The 14,767-nt window shown below is 38.2% G+C and overlaps 1 protein-coding gene across 3 annotated transcripts in view; it reads right to left on the bottom strand.

The window, feature by feature from the left end:
* Positions 1 to 463: 463 nt before the first annotated feature.
* The window catches only part of IQGAP1 (IQ motif containing GTPase activating protein 1), a 63,165-nt gene continuing 48,861 nt past the window's right edge, over positions 464 to 14,767 (bottom strand). For all 3 annotated transcript variants that reach the window (XM_035335807.1, XM_035335806.1, XM_035335805.1), the window contains exons 29-38: positions 13,581 to 13,813; positions 12,673 to 12,805; positions 12,202 to 12,304; positions 10,524 to 10,659; positions 8,678 to 8,765; positions 8,041 to 8,253; positions 6,218 to 6,384; positions 4,765 to 4,887; positions 3,805 to 3,913; positions 464 to 2,513 (exon numbers count right to left, since the gene is read on the bottom strand). In XM_035335807.1, the coding sequence (XP_035191698.1) occupies positions 2,400 to 2,513; positions 3,805 to 3,913; positions 4,765 to 4,887; positions 6,218 to 6,384; positions 8,041 to 8,253; positions 8,678 to 8,765; positions 10,524 to 10,659; positions 12,202 to 12,304; positions 12,673 to 12,805; positions 13,581 to 13,813 (1,419 nt within the window). In that variant the 3' untranslated portion in view covers positions 464 to 2,399. The remainder of the gene's footprint in view (positions 2,514 to 3,804; positions 3,914 to 4,764; positions 4,888 to 6,217; positions 6,385 to 8,040; positions 8,254 to 8,677; positions 8,766 to 10,523; positions 10,660 to 12,201; positions 12,305 to 12,672; positions 12,806 to 13,580; positions 13,814 to 14,767) is intronic.

Here is a 14,767-nt window from a genome sequence, read left to right as displayed (position 1 = left end):
AAACACAGAGCTCCCTCAGCACTGCTCAGATGCGTGAGCAGGGTGAGTGGTGCCACTCGACAATGCTTGCCTGTGCTCCCTCTCAGCAGGGCCTGCCTGCTGCTGCCATGCTGCTCCCAGGGCCAGGCTCTTGTGTTAGGAGTCCGCCGCCTCCTGTCAGGATTGCATACAACAGCCATGGGGACAAATTACTTTTTACTTAGATGTGAGTTACAAAGGCAAATTTTACTTGCAAAGAAAGACAGATGTGCCTTGTACGCATAGCTACTCTCATCATAAATACAATGGTGTAAAGGAATAAGCAAAGCTAAGCCACCAATAAATTATAAAATACATATAACTCAGTGCTGAGACTGGATCTTTTAATAGTTTTTCCTTTCACAGAAAAGTTCCAGTTTCATACTGTTAGCTAAAATGAGTAGACTCCTAGACTCCTTCCACTTTTTAAGATTTTCCAACAACCTTTTTTTTTTTTTTTTTTTTTCCAATTTTTGCCAATTCTAGGCAAGAGGCAAGTATTGTAAATCACCTGTTACGGATGTTTTCCTTGATTAGAATAAGATAACTGCTAATACCTCATTACCTTGTTCCCAAATCTCACCATGGTTGTAGTTTAAAAAAATAAAGTATTCAGTTTAGAAAAAAAATGGAGGAATACGTCTCTGTGATTCAAGAGCTTGCAGAATACAGCTGCATTTTCTTAGTAATATTTAATAATGTTCCACCATTATTCTCACTATCCCCAGATCAAGAGAATGCAATTTTTAAGTCCTTCTATGATACAGCAAATTCAGAAGCAGCTAAAGAAAAAATTAATCAACAAGGCAAGACCTTTATCCCATTTGACATCTCTTCTTTCGACGGCAGTGGAAATCCAGTTCTGAAGTCTCCCTCTTTCAGATGACCTACACTGTAAAGATCTATCTTTCGTTTGGTATGTAAGAAAAGGATTTTGTTGTTGTTGTTGTTATTGGGTTGGACCCCACATGCACCAACATTAAAATATGGTATTTAATACAGTCTAATTGTTAGCAGGTTGAAAGACATTAATTGCTTATTAAAGGATTACAGAAAAGTTATCCTCAGGAATGTAACCATTTCAAATATTGTGAGTGGCTTTTATTAGCAAAGATCTGAGCCAATGAACTAGTGCTTACGTACATCAGAGATAAGGCAGTTCAACTTAACTCAGTAATCTGAAAGAACAATGAAAGTGACACGAGTAACTTGAAACTGGCAAATAAGAGTTATATCCCTTCTAAAAAAAATGGAAATACTAAGAAGAAAACAGGGGTGGAAGAAGGGGCAGAACAATTAGTTTAGGGTTGGATTCATTTATTTAAGAGTCTCTGTATTTTTATTGAATCTAGCAGAACAGCCAGCACCACCGCTGTGGTGAAATATCCACCAAATAGTAAAACTAATGGGGACTTTGATAGAGCTAGAAAAATTTAACTTTTTAAAGACTGACCTATTTAAGATAGTTGTCTTCCGCCAAGGGAACTTTTTGACAAGTCTGCAGGTAGAGCTTAATATTTATTGAATCAGATAAAGATATATGGAACATTGTTCTAAACTGGAAAAAAAAAAAATACATTTTAAATGCTTTGCAAGCAGCACTAAAAGCTAACATCTTAAGAATTAAGTTTCCCCTCCCAAAAGGCTTCTTTTCATCCTTATGCAGTAATAAATGAATTCCACAGTCCTTCTATGTAATGGGCCATCTCTAAATTATTATAGTGTCATTAAGGGAAACAAATGAAGAAACATAAGACACTAAAGCTATTCTATGTGTCCATAACACATAATCGTGAATAGTTCGTCAACCATTTATGACACAATGATTCTCCAGACCCTATGCGTTCTCAGCAATAGGCTTGCTGTCATCAACACCATAAGCTCACAAACAAATTGATTACCTGGACTTTGACCATTTTTTAATTGCAGTCATTGCTGTTAGAGAGTAACTGGAGTCTGAATACCATCTGTAACTCTTTTTTTTTTCCTTCATGAGGCAAATCAATAAATCAATTGCTCTACAGTGCCATCTTTCTCTTTGTACACATAACCAGAATACAAGACTTATAAAGAACACGATTAGGCAAATAAAGCAGCCCTAAGTTTATCCTAGTAATAGTTTAATCCCCAGTGCCATATAAAAATACATTCTCAGGGGACCTTCCAAGTAGAACATAAAGGTCATAAAGGTACAAGAAGCAACACCCTACAGACTCAGTCAGCACTGTCAATTCACAAGAGGTTGTTAGTCCTTCGTCATAATACATTTGATATATTTTAGCAAGGTATGGGCATATACTGATGCATAGCTAGGTCATTACAAGTCATATATGCAGGTTTCTATTTATCTCCCCTTTCACAGACTTGCCAGCAGAGGTCAGTTACTTCCCATAAAATTTCTTGTTCAGAAGAAAGATCAGAAGGTTGACATTTACTTTTGCTCTGTCAAACAACTTCATGACTGCAACGCCTTCATACTGCAGCTGCAAAAGATCCTGTCAAAGAGAATATATGCTTATGAGTGAGTAATCCTCAACAGCTTATGACTATACAAGACCCTGTGAAACAGTAAGTTTTTGAGGAATACCTATCACAAAGCATGTGGCGTAAGCTAGAAAAACAAGCAAGCCAAAGACCAAATCATCGAGCAACGTCTTTTGCTATTTTGCATGCACTAAGACTTTTCAGATCTTTAATCTGTGCTTAAAGAAAATAAAAATTACAAAAGGGCAGAATTAGAAAGCAATTCCAAGAAAGCTGTATTTCAGATCTGGACATCATCAGGCTTTTAATTCGCATACTAGCCATGAGGTTTAATTTTCAAAAAGGGTCTCACTTCCATATGCCTGATGTTATCACATACCCATGAACCATTAAAGCATTCCACAGTATGGCTTTCTAAAAAGCTTATCTGCCATAGACCTCACTGAGGTGGTTTAAAACAGCAGTTTAAGTCAGAGAAATAAACAGCACCTCCATTAGTACTAAATACATGATGCTGATTCCAGTTCTCCATTATTAATGCAGTACTTCTAGTTGCACTTTCCTCTTGTCCGTGATGCACCTGACAAAGCAATAAGACTACCTGCACGGATTCATCTCAGCAATGAATTTCTTTCAGCAGCTCTCACTCTTGAACACCACATACTGGAGAAGGTGTTCAGGTTGTGCTACCGCTAAGAAATGTTGCATGTTTTCCAAAATATGAACTTGCCTCCTGCAGCTGTTTAGCCTGGGTGATGATGGAGTAAATATCAAAAAACCGTTTCTGCTACTTTCTGTAAAATCTTGGCAACGCAAGCGAAGCCATTGCTAATGCTGTATTTGGAAAAGCAATGGCAGTTTCCTCATTACTCCCCTCTCAGAGCATCTGCTGTTTCTGAACAGCAGTTCTACAAAGACACATCAGTACAGCAACACGTGCTTGAGGACCAAGCAACCTCAGGTAGCCATGTGAACAAAAGAGTTTGTGACCAGCTTCAATAGATTAGAATTGCAATGAGCTACAGGTGTTCTCTAGAGCACGCATATGGGATACGCTAGACAGCTGTCCCTCCCAGCAGCTGATTTGGGAGTGTGACACAGATTTATCTACACTGTGTAGGGTGCTCCTACACACAATCTGTTTCAAGATCCCTTCCCTGAGACATCCATGATTAACATAGCTAACGATTCCTAATGATTTTGATAAAGAGTCTGGCAAGCAAAAGAGCTATTTGCTGGTCACGTACATCCCATGGAACTCATATACCATACACTGTCATTATTAAACAGGATAACTCTTACCTGATAATGTAACATGAAGGTTTCCATCTGTACCCCCATGAATTTTGCTTTTACCTCAAAATCTCCTACTTCTTCTGTTGGACTGATTTCAAATATCACATTCTTAAACCTGTATATTTGAGAAATTAAAAATCACAGGTCATTAATGAACATGCAGTTCCTAATGACATAATTATCTGAAGATAATTTTTTAAGAATTCTATTTGTAACTTCTAACTCTATCTCCATGTGGCATGAGGCCATAAAAGCGAACAAGACGAAGCAACATAAATGGAAGCCTAACAGTTCTATGTCTGGGAGATCACATCTTCATGCAAGCACAACCTACTTCAGCACACGCAGATCCACACCCCATTCAGTGCAGAGTACCAAATCATTCAATTCAGGGTCAAAAAAAATTTATTAACAGGCCACTTCTCTATATCCTGCAAAAAATAGACCAATTTCTCAAGGTTAACTAAATGCATATGAACAAACTCAGGCTAGCATTAAGCTGATTTTTCAGCAGTGAGAGTTATTAACCATAGTAGCAATTCACCCTAAGGAGGTACCCTTCCATGACTGGAAGTGTGGGGCTGCAGGGGGGGAAGATGGTGTCATCTTTAAATCCTATTAAACTTCTCTACCAGCGATCTGCTCCTGTTTAACCAGAAATAAGAGAACTGCTAAGTGACCAATCGATATGAGGTTTCTTGGCCCTGTGCCAGCCTACAGTCAAAACAATGCCTTCACCTTTAATAGCTAAGTCTGCCAACAATGCTAACCACTAGACAGCCTGTCACCAACTCAGACAAATCTCAGGATGAACAGAATGCAAAGACTCCCTGTGGCCCCAAAAAGAAATCCATTTGTCAACTGTGAGCACAAAGAAAAGTTATGAGAAAGAAGATGCAACAATCCCAGATAAAGAGGGAAATGGGTAAGCTATTTAGCTCTAATGAGTCATAAAACAACACTCACTGGTTAACTTGCAGGTCCTCAATCTCTAAAAGCACTCCCTTCTCATGAAGTCGAGCTGCTGTATATTTTAGGGAAATCTTTTTACTATTTTTGCCTTTCATCTCCCGAGGCTTCTTCGAGACCCTGGAAGAAAATTGATGTTCAGTCAAACAAAGAGAAGTCAGAGAGCAAACATTTAATCCTATTTGGGTGAATAGCTAAAACCGGTGTAGCTGATCAACTGTGACTAACATGGCTGATCGATGATATATTCCTACTAGTAAGTTTATCTACAAAGCATTTGTAGCTCTGATCAGATCCTTGACTTTCGACTATTTACCAATAAATTGCACTACAGGAGCAAAAAATACGATACTTCATAGAAAGCAGTATTATTTATCACTAGGCAAAAGAGAATGTTCTTACGGTTAACTGGTACTCTGAAAATGGACCGGTAAGAGTTACTTTGACGCACACAGAAACAACAACAAAAAAGTGCAATTAATGATATGATCCAAGATTACACATGCTACGTATACTTATGTATGACCTGCGGCCCTGATAGATTTAGATTGTTTTTCATCTCACCTCGTCTTCAATCTCAGTGTACTGACCACATGTTCAATGGACGAGCCATTACAGTTGCCCATCTTGACCCATCAGACTACTCGTTACCCTGCTGCCTGTCCTTTGTCACTGCACTGAAGTTAAAAGTTTCTGTGTGTCTGAGAAAACCGAAAGACCTGGCCTACTTTTCATTTCAGATTCTATTTTAAACAAGGGTGTCTGATGCCAGCAGTTTTGGGCTTAAGAGCTAATATATTTCCTTTTCACAAATCTGTGCTTCAACCTTTTCCAATAACAAACCACAAGGGTCCAACCCGTATCTGAAGTTTCCTCAAAACAGGAAGTTACTTCTGCAGCATGTTCAGACGAAAAATGAGAGAGGGCAAACAAACCCAGTTATTTAAAAAAAAAAAATCTTAGCCTAGTAAGGACAATGCTGTGCCTGTCAATGTAAAGAGGAGAGAAACTGGGAAGGCAGACTTTTTTTTTCAGGAAATTTGAATTGTCTTGCACCACTCCCTCTGGGACAAAAAGAACAATTCATGATCAGTGCTGTCATTGTAAGTAACTATGCTGTTTTCATTCTCTGCTCCGAGAAAGGATGATAGGACAGACTGACTAAGCAGCATATGCATTATCTGGGCAAAACACCCCGTTCTCTCTGGCCTCTCTACACTTCCCTCACTCAAAGGGACAAAATTCTTTCAAATATGTCTTTTTGACCCCACTTGGGGCACCACCACTCTCCCTGTACCTTCCCACCACTGCTGAGACCCTTCCATAGAACCAAAGAGCCTAGCCAATGAGTTTTGTGCAGATGACATTACAATTCTTTTTAGCAACGACCTACATGGTCTTTCCGTAAGAAGCATTTCTAGGGTCACAAGCGTAGTTCTGAGATACTTACTTGCCCTTGCTGGCCAGGTTATCCAAGCAGGTTTTAATGTAGCTTTTGTAATAATCCACTTGTTCCCCATAAAAGGTAGCTTTGGAATTCAAGGCACTGTATGTCTGCTGCAGCTTTACCAACTCTGCCTTTCTTCTCTGACGGTATCTACGCTGATTTCGGATATCCTACAGCATAGAGTAAGACATACAAAGACCTACTGGTTATTGAAGCTCTCTGGCTGCTCGAGCCCAGAGCACTGAGACATACTGAGATGCACTGATCTTCAGGCTACAAGTTGTAGTAAGATTCCTCAGACACACCTATCTCAGTTTGTCATCGCTTCTCTGTGTTGAACTAATCAATTCTACACAGCAGTTCATTTGAACCTTTTGTTGCTTTCCCAAATTTCAGCGCTGTCATAGTGTATGTCAATAGTGTCATAGTATGCAATCTAAGGAAGGCAGCAATTTTTGCCTCCACTGGGTAGAAAGGGTACCTTAGAAAGCAAGAACTATAACTGTAACAGTGTACAGACTTCCTCATCTGTCTCTGTCAGTCAGTCATTTTTAAGCATGTTACACGAGCAGCTGAATAATAAAACATCACATGTTCAAGTCAACTTCTGTTTTCATTTCTGATACTTAATCTGATCTCTATGGGTGACAATTCATTCACTTTACATACATAATCTTTCCTACACAGTATTTTGTCAAACGTATGATATGATGAAATGTGTTATCAACATAGCAACATACAACAGCATTGTATCTCTTCCACAAGTTGTTTTGTTAGCTTCCCACTTTAGCATTTTAGGTATTCTTGAATGGATATATTAAAAACAAAACAAAACAAACAAAAAACAATATTTAGGATTTCTTAAAGTTATGGGCAAAAGCCTCCATGCATGATGAAGGGTATAGAGGCACTGTAACACTTTCTTAAGGAATCTTAGATTCTAGTAACACAATCATTTGAGAAAACATAAAACTCCAATAAAAATAAAGGACTTTTGAAGTGTAAAGAGGTCGAAAAATTGCAGCAAATGGTATGCTTTGTAGGTCTACCTACTGTAAAACTTACGCCTTCTGAAAACTCACACCAGTTTCCCAACACTGCAAACTGTGGAAAAAAAATCAGCTATGACTAGGAAACCACCAACTGACTGTACTGGGTCTGGCAGGGATGTTAACTTTCCCTGCAGCAGCCCATACAGTGCTGCACTCTGCACTTGTAGCTAGAACAGCAGTGGTATATCACACCAGTGTTGTGTCTGCTGCTGAGAAGTGCTGGCACAGCATAAGGACTCTCTCTAGCCCTCCTAGGGGGTGGGCAAAAAGTGAGAAAGAAACATCACCAAGGCAGCTGACCTAAACCAACCAAAGGGATATTCCATATCATATGATGTCACACTCAGCAATAAAAGGTGGAAAAAGGAAGAAGAGGGGAGGGGTGGGCTCTCGTTGCGAAAAATGTCTGTCGTCCTCCCAGACACCGGCTACATGCGTTGAGGCCCTGCTTCAAGGACATGGTCAAGCATCGCTCATTTGTGGGAAGTAGACAGTAATATCTTTCCTCCGCACTTCCACATAGCCTTTACTTGTTTTGTTTTGTTATTTCCTTTCCCCCTCCCTCTTCCCCTTTTCCTTTTTTCCCTGTAGTTGAATTGTTTAATAAATAATATTTCCTTAATAATATGTTTTCTCTTTAATTAAATTATCCTTATCTCAACCCGTGAGTTGTTCTTTCCTTTACTTCTTCCCCTCCTCATCTGAGGAGGGGGAGTGAGAGAGCGGTTGTGGTGTTCAGCTGCCTAGCACGGTAAAACCACCACACTGGCATACCTTTGCTATGTCATTGATTAGTTCTTGGTATTTATTTTTTGCATTCACTATCCCCAGTTCTGTCAACTTCTTCAGGCCTGTCTTGATTTTCTCTTTTTTTCCCTGAAGATTTAAGTTGCCGTCCTCCCTTACAGACACAGATTTTTTCATCTTATCGGGAGTTTTGGCATCACGAATGGCCCGTTTCTGCATAGCTCTTTGATGCTCTGCTTCCTAGAAAAAGAGGAAATTACAAGTTCATTAGCAGATTCATTTTTTAAGGTGACAAAAAACTAGAATCAGGTAATCTGACAACTCCGACATAATAGGATAAGAATTTTGCTCAGTTATTCTGGTACTGACTCTGATGAATCCACGTTTGATGAACACATTCCACGCACAGGAATCAGTAGAAATCTACCTACTGTTTAAAAGTCTTCTGGATACCTATTTTCTGGCAACTCTCAGAGGACTAAGATTGACATGTACAATTTATTTCCATTATATTCCTTCCTCGTTATTGTTACATGCTGCTCCAGCATCAGCGGAAACAGCTTCACTACAATATATAATGCAGATTGCCAAGCACACCCACATTAATTTATATAAAACCAATTTCTCAGTCTAAAAAGAATGCAGCAAAACAAATTCTTCATACTTGCTCTGATGTAGCTGGAGTTTCCAAGATTTCAGTCAGTGTCTCCCCTGGCTGGAAGCGGATTACATCAACAATTAAACGTTTTGTGCTGCAGAGAAATCGAGGAGAACAGGAGATTAAAATTTAAGCCTGAAGACCTTCAATATTGCTCTGCAATAACAGCAGTTGCACTTATTTACATTGAAGCAATATCATCACTGATTGCACTTAGCCAGATGTAAGTTAGACCAGACCAGAACTCTGATAATTGATTTACTTTTTTTTTTGACACTGTTTGACACTCAGTGAAAAGTTTGGAAACTGATTCCAAAAGTGCACTTGAGTGCTTTGTAACAAGTATCAAAAAAACTCCACGGGACATTTTTTTTTCTATGTATGCTAACTGAACCAAAGTGGGTACTTGTCTCTAATTTAGCAACAAACAGGGTCATTCCTTGATCTCGGGATCAAAGATCAAGATCTGTGACTTAATCACAGCCGATGCCTAGTCTGAGGCAATTCTGTCCCTGAGGCAGATGACAGTACCAAATAGTGCCTTCAGTACTTTGCAATCAGGCTGGAATTATTTCTGGCATAATGCAAAGTGAATCAACACCTTCCTTACCATCCACATCTTAGATGACTTCAAGCATGTATGTGTGATAAATCTTTACTTCTGAAATCAGTGTCACCTTCTGGTAGATAGGGAAATACTGACATATCTTTCAAGAAACCCAGTTAATTTGACGATGTTTCTTTGGAGATACTTTTTTTTTTTTTTTTTTCTGAGAGACCGTTGCTCCATCTAAGCCAAGTGTAAGCTGATCTGAAGAATTCTCAATTAAGCTATCTAGAATCTGAGCAGGAATGCATCAGAGGTGGTGAATGCCTAACCGCATGCAAGGTAGTTGCTCTATAAATCCCAGCAACAGGGATTTGCTTAAAACTGGCAAAGAGTCAATATTAAGTCCTCCAAATTTTAAAATAAAAAAATAAAATCTGGCAATAATAAAATCACTGTCTGTCCATTGCTCTACTTTGATCAGTCTACAAACACCTCTAATTAGTCTTCTTCTATCAGAGTCAAGTCTGGGGGACAGAGAATGCAGAGAGTACAAAAGAGCATCATAAACCAAAAAAGGTGAGAGGCATCGCTCTTACTGTATCATAATCATAGAATGTCTCGGGTTGGAAGGGACATTTAAAGATCATCTAGTTCCAACCCCCCTGTCATAGGCAGGGACATCACCCACTAGATGAGTTTGCTCAGCTATGTAGACACTATCACTGTCTTCCACTTCGCTAACAGGATAAAGACTTAGTCTGCTCCAAGGCTATATAATTCAGTATATTCCGTAAGAACTAGCAATTTCAGCAGTACAGCATCACATATGCTAGGCATTCAGTTACACATAGTATTTCTTATGTCACATGTATTTTATTGAAAACATACAAAGGGCATTATATAGGCAATCTTAATTTTACATCAATAGATCTCAGAGTTAAAAGTAAATTGTGATGAACACTATGGGTTATTTACAATAAATAAATCCAACTGCTGCCATCACACTTGCTCACAACTGGAATATTTTCTGTTCTGGTATGTTTTCCCCTCTGAAATCATCCAAGATACACTTTTAAAGAGCAACAAATTCTACAATGACAAAGGACTAGCAAGAACAAGTTTAAAAGCCACAGCATTTAAAGGACATGGCTACAAGTTCAGTGTATTTTGAGTAACAGTACCACATTTGCCTGATTTAAACTTCAGTTCTCTTACTTTCACATGCAGATTAGCTGTGAAAATTCAGGTTCTACTCTTCCCCTTTTCTTGAGAAACACACTGGGTAGTTTAACTTTCACTTACTTCAGCAGAATTGTCCTTGCATCCATCTCTGCATTTTCATCACCAGGAACATCAAATTTATTAGTGAGCGTGAGAGAAACCTCTGTCTTTGCTAGCATCTCCCTGCTGGGGTCATTAACATTGCCAGATCCTTCCCCTGTCAAGTGAAAAAAGATTTTATATATTACATCATTCTCTATGTTCATGACTGTTACAGCTTTGCATTTTTTCCCCTACATAACAGACCTTAGAAAAACTACTTTATTTCCTTTACTGTCAAAAATTGTCATATGCCAATAATAGCATTTGAAAACACCTTCAATATATCACGGACATTTTCTTCACAAATTGAGAGACTACACACACCAGAAAGGCACCACATAATCTCTAGTTTATAGGCCTAAGGGTGATGTATGTGTATCACACACTGTATCTCAGCATCTCACTCTCTACCAAGAAGAGTAGCCGGCCAAAATACTTTATAAATTAAAATATCAGTGTGTCTTTCTGACCACGTCCTCACTAGAATGAATTTTCCAAGCAAAAAGCAAAGCCCTTGTTGGCGATCAAGCTTGTACCCTCCTAATAAACAAAAGTAAGCTGTCCTGTCAAAAGGAGTTTTACCTGTTGCAACTGTAGCTGAATTTTCATCAGAACAATTGTTAGGATGCCTTTTTGCTTCCTCTACACCCCCCTTTTAAAGGGCTGTAGAAATATTAAACTGAGACATTAACCACAGCAATCATATACACAAAGGAGAAATTAAATGGTGAAGGAAGGTACATTCTAGTTAAACACAAGGTTTAGGTTCTCTCTGATAACACTTCTTATGTTCTGTTTTGTGAGTGCTCAGAAGAAACCGTGCTAGCAATTACTCCTTTAGAAGGTTCCAACCTTCCTTAACAAGCAACTTTTTAACTATTTTTGCATCCTCTCAGAAAAAATGTGTCCATCCATCCCCAAAGCCCAGCAGACGAGATTTCACGCTCCCAATAGCTGCAACATAAAAACCAAGAGCTGCAACATGAAAACCAAAAAAGGAAAGGCTTGTGCAACTTCTCAGTTTGTTATATACCCTGAAGAACTGAACTGTGGCTCAGGTAGTGTTTTTAGAAAGTTTCCACAGATTTTAACAGTGAAGTTAGTTTCTTCTTCCCTCCAGCCCAGAAAAAAGAGAAGAAAAAAAAAAACATAAAATTCTCTATCAAACATTCAACACCATATAGAAAACACTCAATAGGATGGGAAAAAAAAAAAAAAAGTTATGCCAAAGACTGCTATATGGACACATGTCGTTTAATATATTTATTACTCAACTCTGAAGAGGAACATAAAGATCTCCGTAACGGATGATAAATCTTTGCAAACAAGCTAGGACACACAAAGAAATGGCTCCAACGTAAGGGAACAAAGAACATTACTAAGTTTCTGTCCATCTTCTAGAAACAGGAGTGGTGCAAGGTGAGGGGACTGGGGACAAAAATAAAGAAGTGTTTTTTTTTTCAGGGTCACAAATTCTGCACTCAGAGGAATAAACTGGAACAAATTTGCTGCTCCTTCTGCTTCTTTTTTAGACCACATACCTCCAGATGACCAATAATACCAATGGTGATTCCTCTTTTTTTTTTTTTTTTTTTTTTTTAAATATCACACATATAGGTAATACCACACATTTCTTAGGTAAAATAAAATAGGTCACCTATTAAGGACTCAATTGTAGGAACTTCTCCAAGATCATCCAGCAACTCGTGAATTGGATCATTGTGCTCAGGAGCAATTGCATCTTGATGGTCTAAAAGCAGCTAGATGAACAGAAAAAACATTTATGTTGTTAATCATAAAACCTTTTCTAGACAGAAAAGTTATGTGACTTTGCACTGGTATATTTTAGAAAAAGATCATACTTTGCTAAACTCCAAAACTGCAATTATCACCATTCAAAATTGTGCCATTATCATATACTCACCTACTTTTGAAATAATTTTTAAAAAAATACCATCAAATTACTGAATTCTATAAACTTATAAGCTCTTGTACACTATAATCAAATGACAGCTTTCATTTTTGTATTTGGTTACTTCAAGTTTCAACCAGAAGCAGTATTTTTTTGGTGAGGACTACTCACAAGGAGCAACTGCAGCTAATGTTTCAGAATACTGAGAATACTTACAGTATGTGTATTGATGATTTCACCAATAGAAATATAAATAACTGGTTTAGTGAGAGTCACCAAGTCAGAATATTCATCAATATTAAATTTATCCTGCAATTCAGGGACCTCGCAGGCTGCCTGAAAAAAACGTCTTAAAAAAAAAAAAGGGGGGGAGGAGAAAAGAACAAGTCACACGAATTATCAAGAGCATCAACTCCCCCCGATAAGCCCAAGTCACTCTTCTTTAAACTATGGTACATTACAGCATACTACAGTTGGTCAGCTTGACTTTATTACATGAAAAGTAACCTAGTAAGATTCAACTATTGTTATTGGCCATGTGGGCACTGGCTCTTTTTCAGCATCAGCAAGACATGTCTATGGTTCATATGACCTTGTTCACACATCCCATCTTTGCTGAAATTACACCCCTCACTCCCAGCAATCTCTAGTTTTCTTTCTTCCAAAAGATGAAAGGTGTAAGATGACAATTCTTGAATGAAAAGCTTCTTTTACTACATGCACGGCTAAATGCCAGCCTGTTTTATTCCTAAGCACCATTTAGTTTTCACAGGAAGGCAGGGTTCATACAGGAAAGAATGCACGTCCACTCTAGTTGCTCATGGCCACAGTGTCACAATAAACACACAGGAAAGAACCTTTATTCTAGAAACTTTCAAGTCAAAACACACCTGAGGTAGCAATCTCATTAATATACTATGTATTGTTCATAAATTCCAGGTACACATTTTACCTGGCATTATCACTGATGCTTATGGAAGTCTGAAGCGTAAACTCTTATTTTCAACAAACTGCATATTTGAGAGGGATGGAATTTATCATATTTAAAATTTATTATCATCCCTTTTTATTTGCAACATTATCCCCGCCACACTTCTCAACTTAAACTGGCTAAAGTCTTCTACCTGAACTTCTGGTACGACTGTGATAGGTACTCATTAATGATGCTTAGATGTGCATTGTCTCCCATGAACATTTTATTAGATGCAGCATGCTGCAACATCTTTGCAATTGAACCAAGGTTTCTGCGTTGATCCGTGGTCAGCTGACCTCCAGCTGAAAGATCAATGATGTCAAACGCATCTGGTGCAACAATGGCTGGATTCATGTAGCGATAATAGAGTAAGTTGCCAACAATCTAGGAAAAGTTGAGCAGAGAAGAAACACATCAAGAAATTGAGAATTTTACTGAAATTTCTCCAAATGAGTTTTGTCGAATTATTTTATTGTAAGCGGTAGGTCCCTTCCAAGATAAATGGTCTACAGTGCTGCTGTATACAAGCACATGCTATCCCAAAGAATCTAGCATTTATATATACAGATGTAGTAGGACAGTCAACACAAAAAGGGAACACTGAGCACTACTAGTTCCAGGACAACACAGCTGCAGATATTCCTATGCATAAAGATTTTATATTTTAACCTATTAAAACATATATAGACAGACAATGTTAGAGATTACAATGAACTACTCATGAGCATACGACCGTCTGTCACGAGAATTAAACAATGTAGTTTAACAGAGGGCAGAACGACCATAGTATAGAAGAACCTGGTACTGCTGTCCCATAAGGAACAAGAGCTAATTCTTAGAGATTTGTGCAGAATTGACCATCTCCAACAAATCAAAAATAGTGAAGATGCATTGTAAACCAAGGAGTTAAACTGAGAAAATAGCTACTTTCCACCCCTTCTAAAGTCCTTTTCTCTTTCAGAATAACTCGTATAAGCCAGCAACATTTTCAGCTACAGACTCCCATTTAAAATTAAGTGAGAGTAACTGAGAAATCACTTAATCCAGAGGTAAGAAACTCCGAAGTATAGAAGATGAGTGGCCTTGAACATTTCAAAATCCAATTTACCTCATTCAACGTGAGCAGCAATAAAAATAAACTTCAAGGAACCAAAAATAAAGATGTCCCATTATTCCTATTCTCATACATATACTTGTAACCTATATTTGGTATTTTGCCTAAAGTAATTCCAGCAATGAAAAGGAATTAGTCCAGCATGCTGATGTAAAGCAAAAGTTCTCGCACCACATGCTCTAGTATTTTCTGGTGGTTCACAGAAATTTGTAGAGGGCCAGGTC

Source organism: Oxyura jamaicensis, chromosome 10 (genome assembly GCF_011077185.1).
Source record: "Oxyura jamaicensis isolate SHBP4307 breed ruddy duck chromosome 10, BPBGC_Ojam_1.0, whole genome shotgun sequence".
In the NCBI taxonomy this organism is placed as follows: Eukaryota; Metazoa; Chordata; class Aves; order Anseriformes; family Anatidae; genus Oxyura; species Oxyura jamaicensis.
The sequence above is the reverse complement of the archived record's forward strand: the minus strand, read 5'-3'. Positions and strand labels throughout refer to the sequence as shown.